Source organism: Aplysia californica, unplaced genomic scaffold (genome assembly GCF_000002075.1).
Source record: "Aplysia californica isolate F4 #8 unplaced genomic scaffold, AplCal3.0 scaffold00089, whole genome shotgun sequence".
NCBI lineage: Eukaryota > Metazoa > Mollusca > Gastropoda > Aplysiida > Aplysiidae > Aplysia > Aplysia californica.
This window is the reverse complement of record NW_004797359.1, coordinates 914966-924582: the sequence shown is the minus strand read 5'-3', so window position 1 is coordinate 924582 and position 9617 is coordinate 914966. Positions and strand designations below refer to the sequence as shown.

The 9617-nt window shown below is 37.3% G+C and overlaps 1 protein-coding gene across 2 annotated transcripts in view; it reads left to right on the top strand.

The window, feature by feature from the left end:
- Positions 1 to 111: 111 nt before the first annotated feature.
- Positions 112 to 9617, top strand: part of LOC101863971 (tyrosine-protein phosphatase non-receptor type 9) — a 28196-nt gene continuing 18690 nt past the window's right edge. The window contains exons 1-4 of one of the 2 annotated variants that reach the window (XM_005094791.3): positions 112 to 212; positions 5682 to 5825; positions 6349 to 6438; positions 7930 to 8054. In XM_005094791.3, the coding sequence (XP_005094848.1) occupies positions 180 to 212; positions 5682 to 5825; positions 6349 to 6438; positions 7930 to 8054 (392 nt within the window). In that variant the 5' untranslated portion in view covers positions 112 to 179. Of the gene's footprint in view, positions 213 to 4491; positions 4671 to 5681; positions 5826 to 6348; positions 6439 to 7929; positions 8055 to 9617 lie in introns of those variants that run through there. The other variant, XM_005094790.3, reaches the window with a different exon arrangement.

Genomic DNA, 9617 nt, shown 5'->3' with positions numbered 1-9617 from the left:
TCAGAAGAAGTTTTATTTCTCACTAAACAATAATTTTATGAATATTGAATGAAATTTGTAAAACTTTAATTTGCTGGAGCGTAATAGAATTTGTTAATTTTTCTTCTAACTGTTACCATTGCTGGTTTGCGACTAGAATCTTAAACAGATATTTAATTGTGGTAGGCCTAACAGGAAATATGGCCGCTGGTGTATTGGAACAGGAAGAGAAGGTAATAAATTCAGAAAGCCAAACATGTAGGCATGATCAAAACTCATTTCTTTTGTCCTTAATGTTGTACCTGTTGTCTATCTCATTCCTATTTACAGCAGACTGAAAGACTAGTGCTGATCTGGGAATACTAGCCCTGCCCCAGACCGCTAATCACGGAAGCCTTTTTCTTTTTCAGCCCAGCAGACTGTTTCTATTTCTATATCTTAGATCTAGATTCTAGATTAGCCTAGATCTAACTCAAACTCAAACTGAACTCTCCGTGGCCCTGGGCCTGAACTGATGACGCAAGCGGATACAATCGAACCTGCCTTAACGGAAACTTGTATATAATGGATACCTGACCTAACGGAATCTCCCCACTCCCCCCTTGATATATTCCTCTTTGATTACCTCTCTGTACATAAAACGGAAACCTGCCCAACGAGGAAGCGGAAAGAAAAGTCTGCTAGGCCTACCTTCCGAGGGTTTCAGCTGTCTGATGGAAAATGCTTTGCCCGCTCGGCCCTGGTTTAAAACAAAACTTGCAAGTTTAGTTCCTCCAGCTCTAGACTTAACGCCATGGCCATGTTGCTGGGCAAGGAAGGGGTGTAATTTGGCAGTAGATGTTGGAAGTGGCTATCCTCACCCGGGGCGAGAATAAAAATACGATCTACCTCTCACCCCGGGTGAGACTTGCCAGCGTAGGCTATTCTCACCCGGTGTGAAACAAGACCCGTTTTTGCTCATTTCGGAATACTGTCTATTGGTGTGGATGATCAAATTGATAAAAAAGCCAAGAAAAAATTATGTTATAGCACAAAAGTAAGCTGCTAATTTGATCGTCTTCAAAGATGCTATGGCTATTTCACTTTTCGAATCGAGCCGAACTACGCAGGTCGCCATTTTGTTTTGCCGGGAAGTTCTCGCAAGGTCTACTACCCCCCCTCTCTCTCTATGTCTCTTTCTGAATACTGTCTATCGGTGTGGACGATCAAATTGACCAAAACAAAGTTAAAAAATGATGTTTAAGCACAAAAATAAATTAATTGGTCGTCTACAAAGATGCTACGGCTATTTAACTTTCCAAATCGAGCCGAACTATGCGGGTCGCCATATTTTTTTTCACGGAAGTTCTCGCGCTACTCCTCTCTTTCTCTCTCTCCACTGCCCACAGACAAAATTGCACGCTTTTAGGCTAACACTAACAATAGTAATAGAACGTTTGTTCACGGCACAGAATTCCACAATTCTGTAAATCACACTGTAGAATTCTGTGGTTCAGGGTGAACGCTACTCTGGTTGGCCTAGGCTATAACGGTGAACGCCCACTGGGTGAGAATAGCCAAAACACTCGCCTACGCTATTCTCACTCGGGGTGGAATAGAGATGGCCGTAGATGTTACCCCATCATGTGAGCCCTGAGTGATGCAGATGGTCAGGGTAGTGTGGGTGGGAAATCTCACGACTGCCCGTGAGACTGCTCGAATTGCGAGCCACTATAATGGAAAGTTTCCTGGGTAGCAAGAAGCCCGAGGTATGAAATTAGATTGACCAATGCCTTCTACCGTCAGGGTGGCGGCCAAAGCCTACTCTTTTCGAATTTAGACAACCAAGAGATCTTTTAGTTTTAACGTGGGCAACTTGCACAAGGGACCTTTGAGATTTTTCTCCCTTGTCTGAGAAAGCTAGGTGTAGATTTTTCCTGCCATAAGATGAGGGTATGGCTGAAACACAGCAGTAAGAAGGAGCCAAGGAGTAGCAGTAGAAAGGCTGCAGAAAGAGTCAGGAGCCCAGAGGAGGGGGCAAAAGAGCTGAAGGGATGGGGGCAGAAAGTGGAGACGAAAGCAGACGACAGGACATTGCTAGAGAGCAGGAAAAGAGGTGAAAGGAGACATTTTTAGAGAAAATTTTTTTTCCGGCGCTACCTGGATTCGAACCCCAGACCTTTGAATGAGAGTCAAACACCTTAACCTCCAGGCCACGAGAGGCCCCCTTTGCAGTGTTTGAAAGGTCTCGGAAGACGTAAAGTGCACCAGAGAAAGAGGTCAGTTATGAACTTAATATTGTTTTTAAGAAAAGAAGCAATAAAACTGGAAGTATGCCTCCTGGACACCCCTTACCCCTCCACCACCCCGGAAAGGCTCCCACCTCTGTCGGTGACTTGATTACGTAACATGTTGTCAGATTTTTTTTAAAGTCCCCATTTACGTCCCTGGTTACACCCATTTGAATACCTTTCTAGATGCTGTTATTGTTACGACGAATGATCATGGGTTCGATAGAAAAAAACATAAGTTCAAAACAATCAATTTTTATCAGGAAATATGTGAAATGTTAAACATGTAAAATCAAGCTAATTTATTTTAAGACTTTTAATTGAAAAATTGAAGTCTTGTTTCCAGATCTTTTTGAGTTCCTCATAAATGAGTTAATTAGTTCAAATTTCGTTGGACGAACCTTAAAAGCAACCACAACTTTATTTGTTTCGAAAGAGACATACACACCTCAGTATCGAACCAATGCAGACGGCTCTTGAACTAGACCACAAATGACACAAGCAGACTGACACTCACACACACGCTTCAGCTGCAAAAACACTGGACCTGCTGAAGCTTGGCACATGTAAAGCTAAATGGAGCTGTGCTGATTGATTCAGGACCCATTGGAAAGAGAGGGTGCCGAAATACGCTAATACGCATAGAATTCGGGGCCCAGGGGATAGTGGTTTAAAGTAAAACAGAGTGCCAATGAAAAGAACAAAAAGTGGAGATCTCTATGAGAGCTGCCTTATTTTCAACTCAGACAAATGCCTTGACAACACAGAATAAGGTTCGAGGGAGGTTATTGCTCTTCACTTGATGGTTTTCAATGCTATTACTTGGGCTATGGACAACAACAAATTAAAAAAATGCGCAATTGTATAAATTTATAAATCATAAAGTAATCTAAAAATGTTTTAAATGAATCCATCAACATAGGGACAGTCTGCAGCTCCCCAGTTTCTCATCTCTGTGTCCAGCAAAACAAAGCCACTTTCTCACCATCCACTGAGCATGGAAATTGGGAAAGAAAACAATTCACATTTTATAAATATAAAGTATTATAAAGGCTTTTCTCAGTGTTAAGTTTGAATTTTTTGTGAAACTGCCTACTCTATAACGAGTTACTCTGTGGCTATGCTACAGGCTATGAACCATCACAGGTACAGGATTAACTGAATACGTAAGGATAAAATTTCTTTCTTGAGTTTCTTCAATTGTGCAAATTGAGAGTTTTTGGTTAGCTTCTGCCACCATTCTGTTTTGTTCTGCCAACCTAGGTACTTAGCCAGCAGTCAATAGATAATTTCATTTCATTTCTGTGGAGTGGTTTGATAGGTCTAAAAGAATGGGTGTTCCCCCTGAAAGTGATAATGCAAGGGTCTGGTATGATGGATTTTAATATTTCTTTTTTATGGGTAAACATGTCTATACGAAACTCTTTACTGTCAGACTCAGGTCAGTTTTTATATTATAAGGCATAATTTTAAATGTGGGTCAAAATCTTCTTATTTTAATCTCCTGTTCATATTTAATTATAATGATGCAATGCTTGGTGGAGACGGATCTCTCTATTTACTAATCATTTCTCCCATGGTGTTTCAAACACTTTTTTGACATGACTGCAGATATCATTTTTAGCATGGTTTCATGTGTTTGTTTAGGTAAAGTTAAATTTTTTAAATAAATAATGGACGGTGGGATCTCAAAGTAGTCTTTAAATGAATGAGGTTGGACGTGCAAATTGATACTGTTTTATAATTGGCTGAACACATGCTTATTTTATTTTATTGAAGTTTTAACCTGAATGTAGAATTCTCTCGTGACAGCCAACCTGTTCGTCAGAGCAGAATCCATTCTTTTTTTTAACTTTCATTCCTCTAAAGTTTATGTGTGTTGAAAATCCATGAATAGCAGTCAACAAGTAGGTGTGCCCATAATGGTAGCTCTTGGAAGATATTTTTGTAGTTTGTGTCTTTGTGTGAAGCTAATCTTTTTAGGGTTAACATACAGGGTTGTTCATATATTAGGCTTTCTTCGGAGTCGAGGGGTAATAAATGGTCTCACAAGATTGTACAGAGCAGTGATATGAGTGTAGTAGTGTAGTATCTTCCAGTTTGTGTTTCAGTTTTAATCTTGAATAAATTATCTGTTTTTTTCTTAAGTGTTCCATGAATTCTGGTGCTGACAATAATTGTTGTTTGAAGATGAAAAATTTTACTTTTACTTTTACTTTTACTTTTTGTTTGTTTGTTGTGTAGTTCATCATACCTTGAGAAAGTTAATTGTTTCTTTTTCACTTTTGAACACAAATAATTTTGTACAAGCTTCTAATTTCTGTGTGCCAGATATCATCGCAAGATTGCTCAAAGATAGCACAGATAATTTAGGACATGGATTTTTTTTCAGGACCTTGGTCTAAAAAAAATAATAATTTGGTAATTACTGTTTATTGTGTATTGGCTCTATTATTTCTTTCTGGAAAATGCTGATATTATATTTTCTGTGATGTATATACCGGGTACGTTAAACTTTTCAGCTTCTATTCATCTTGATCTTGTGGCAGTTCATCCTTTGACTTATTGGATTAAGGTATAAGGGACGATGTTATCCGAATGGTGATCACACATTCACTACCAACAACAAACCAGTGATGTTATGAGTTTGACTAACTATAAGTGTCATTTTTGTGATGTTTGGTCATTTCCCTCTGTTGTGTGTAATGTTGGATTTTGATTGTAGTTTACAACCTGCTGCTCCGAGAAGTCAGATTTTCTGTCCCTACTTTTATTAGTACATAACACTGTCAAGACTGCAGTTGCACTGAGTTTTTTTAAATTTATGTTTTTGTACTTGAGTGTGTTGGGTTCTGCAATTTACTAAATGGAAAGAAAGTGTTGAGTTTGTCAACATTTGCACCTATAGAGGCTGTATTATGTGCACAGTTTAATTAAATTAAGAATTTAGGTGTAGGGAATTCTTTGGGCACTGTTTTACCTTTTCGAGCTCATTTTGCAAATGGGTAAAAATCAGGAGAGAGGTAGCTGGCATCAGGTAATTTTCAGTGTTGAGAAGATTGTGAAAACTGGGTCTTTGAATGACTTTGTACAAATAAGTTAGGATTGAAATATCTCATAAAACAATATCAAAAGGACAACCTTACACCAAGTATTTTCTTTGATTTCATTGGCAAAGATGTCAAGATTTTTAACAATATTGATTTTTCATTTTATATATAATAATAATAATAATAATAATATTATGCATTTTCTGTTGGAAATTTCCTTCCATGGTATGAATGTACCCCTCTGTAATGAATGCTGGTAAAATATGTAAATGTAAGCTGATTATATATATATATATATATATATATATATATATATATATATATATATATATATACATGTGTTGCTAGATTATTTTATGAGGTGCAACTTTGTTGTTTTCAGGCCATACAAGATTTTCTTAGTGAAGTCAACTTGTCCCAAGGTCAGAGGCACAGATCACCAGTATCATGGGGAACGGGTTGCAAGTTTCTTATGGCTCGCAAGTTCGATGTGAAGAGAGCTATCGATTTGTTTTTTTCTCATGAGGTGAGGAGAACAAGTATACACGCAGACCATGATTCATTTGTACAAATGTATCGGGATCTTTTTATTTTTGTTTATTATATTTTGCTGTGAATATAATCTGATTCTTCCTTTGGTCTTGCAAAAATGATGATATTAAATCTGCTTGAATTAAGAGAAAGTACATTGAGAGCACAATTCTTCTTAGCTTGTCTCAACGTCCTACGAAATATACTTGTGTGAAGTGCAAGGAAGGATTGAGATCTTTGAATTTTTAAAATCTACTAGTAAAGACTGACATTTTGTAAAAGTGAAGACTCACTTTCAGGGAACAGCCAGAAACAGTACCTTTCCATGAATACTGCCCTTAAAATTTTTCAAAAAACACAAAATGAGATTTTTTGGGGTCATTTTGTCTTAATTATTCAGAGAAACAAAAAATGTCTCTACTTCGTACATTAAAGTTATGCCGTGTTTTGGTTTCATTCCCTTCATTTCTTCTGAACAAAGCTAAATGGTGCTGTCTTTTTCTCTTGAATTGTTTCAGTCAACTCGTGAAAAGGAAGATTTGTTGTCTATAGATCCAAGCGATCGATACCTTCAGAAAGAATTGTCGACAGAAAAGTTTACAATATTGGTGAGTGTCTTTACTTTAATGGATCCTCATTATTAGTATTGATTTGGATAAGTCACATGTTGTTTACTTAATGTAATTCTATAATGCCTTGAAAATAATTCCTCACTGTAATTAGATATTACGCGTTAAATAATATAATTTCCTTACAGTGTGGCCTTATTCATTACAAGCTGCTGGCGTACCTTTAGCATGACAATGGAGAGCTCTGGATTTAGACCATTATGTATTGCTTTTGACTGCCTCTTCATTTGCGACTAATGACGACAGTCTTGAGTCTTGCTGTCTACATCTTTGGAACATAGATCAACTAAATAAAAATTATATTAAAGAGATATGAATTCCACTTTATCGATATCCTTGGGAAATTTGTTTTGTGGTGATGTACATATAAATGAAGAAATGCATAATTTATTCATGCATGTTAATACATGATTATACACAATATCACAAACATAGGCAATCTGCACACCATTGCCACTTTGCAGCACCCTGTTTTCAAGGGAGGTTTATCATGTGTTGCTCAAGAAGACAACCTAATGATCACTCATCTAAACTCTGAGACGCCAGCACGTGCTTGACTTTATTGTTGAGCCTGAACTCACTAACCACTCAGCCGCTGGAGCTTCTTATAACTATTTTCAAGATTCCCATTTGCTTTTATCCTTGCAGCTGTAAACCTAAACTGAAGAGCAGATGCTCACATTTTAAATAAGTGCAATTAGAAAGCAGTGGCTCAGTTCAGGAGTAATTTACAACATTAAGTTGCGATTGAAATTTGAAACCTATGGTATTATGAATTTTTAAGCTCAAAATAATGAAAAGCTTGCTGTCTAGTTCTTAGGAGCAATGAATGCTACATTCGTTAAAAATTTGCGGGCTGAATAAGTTAAGATTTCTTCTAAAGAGGCACCTTCAGAATATGATATGTAAAGATGAATGCACAAATATTCTAGGCAATAGTAATGATAGTAGATGGCATTTAAATAGCCCATTTCCACCATGAATACTCAATATGCTATACAGCAAAGATTATATGAAGGAGTACCCTTTTCTGCCTGTAGTCAAGATATGTATTGACATTATTTTTGCATCTATTTCATGACCTTATTATAATGACTTAGATTTCTGATAATCTTTTAACTTTGCTGTTCTGAATAATGAGCATGGCATCAGTTTTTTCATTCTTAAGCTGAAACTAATTTATGGTCTGTTATTTGTCAATCAATGATCAATATTTTTATTCCAATCTTACCATTAATCCACTATGAAAGAGATAGAACCTAGAATTTTTTCTTTGTAGGCAATGTAATTAACTAACATGTAAAAGGTTGGGTCATATATTATTTCAATTAGTTACTTTGCATCCAAACCAACCCTGAAAGTAGTAGAGCAAGAGAGGAAACCATTCCAGGACTCATTAAAGGCTGTAGAATGATACCTCTATTGTCAAAATAGCAGTCGATGCATAAATTGGTTGTTTTATCTCGACAGCCTGGTCGTGACCGCAGTGGAGCTGCTGTGGCATTATTCTCTGCACGTCTGCATCAGCCACCACAGACCACGCACCAGGTGGTGCTCAAGTCTCTTATCTACCAGCTAGATGCTGCCTTAGAAAGGTCTGATTGTCATTTCTCGTCTCTCTTGGTTCGTTTTTACAGGTTTTCTTTTTTTATGGTGGTGTTTTCATATTTCCACAGAAGGTAGGTTAGAGTCAGAAGTCAAGTCAGATTCACTTTATAAGAGGTCTATTGTGTTGGATATTGTTGTCATAATCTTAAAACATTTGATGTGCTATGGGTACTTTTTCCTCTTTATCTAAATACAGAGATGCTTGTTTTCGAGACAGATGTAGTTTTGACCTGAAAAACTGAATTTGTACACATATATAGTATTTTGCTCAGTGGGAACATATTGACTATTTTGATAGGCTTTTCTCCATGTACTACTTTCGAGTGTCACTATTATTTCCTTTCACTGTTTTTGTGTTTACTCACTGTAAGCCTCAACTGAGCAGCTCTTACCTATTTGTTGTTTTTTCTGCAAGCAAATTGATTCTTGCTTGAGAAATAATATTTCAATGATATTATGTTTTTACCAAAATATTTAAGCCGAAATTTGATCTAGATTTGTTAAATTTTATGTCTAAGAATTGTTTTTCTCACAGTATCTCCAGTTTATTTAATCAGAGAAATGTCTCATTGTACCCTTTTCTTCATGTTTTCTCAACCCTTTTAGAGACTTAACTCTTTTTATCCGGGCTACTAGTATACTCGGAACAGCGATACGGTCACGTCAAAGAAGCTAGTTCTGCTTGTAATTACCAAAATACGCAAATACGGCGATGCTAGCTCTGTCTGAATATTTTAATTTTCCAATGAACAGAATTGAACAGTGGTGAAGGGGTTAGTACTGGAATTTGTGCTCGATTTGTAGGTCTAGATCTAGATCTATAAAATCCAATGGGTCGTCGTGGGCGCGGCAATCAGGGTCAAGTTCGAGGGTGGAATACACCTCAAAATCTACATTGTGCAATTGGTGTAATTCCTAACCACATACATTTACAAAAACTACATTCAATTTCTAACATAACTGCCAAATTTCCTTAAAACCTTAGAGTAAATGTAAGAAATATAGCACTTTAAACTATATGCACTGACTTCAGACTCATACGGCGCGGCGGCCTCAGGACTGGTACAGAGTCCGTGGGGGTACGGCTAGGATAAAAAGAGTTAAGAAGGTGTACTTACACATACTCATGTACATTCATGAAGGCTTCTGTGCCAAAACGCACACACACACACACACACACACACACACACACACACACACACACACACACACACACACACACACACACACACACACAACAGTGAAAGTTGAAGGTTCGGGGGTTCGACCTTCAGGTTCTATGTTGTGTCCTTGGGAAAGACACTTTATAAAATTTCATCACCTCAACTAATTGAGAATGAGTACATGGCCATCGGCAGCAAACGATCCTGTGAGTTTGCTAGCGTTCCAACGCTTTAAAATGGCAAATTGCAAATTATAAAGCTTCAAGGGGAGTTGAGATTGTTTCAGAATACTGTCAAGTCTGTTAGGGTAATAATACAGATTGGAAAACGCATAGCGCCTGCTGTTGAGCGGAAATTTACGCTATACAAAGGGTATTTATTATTGTT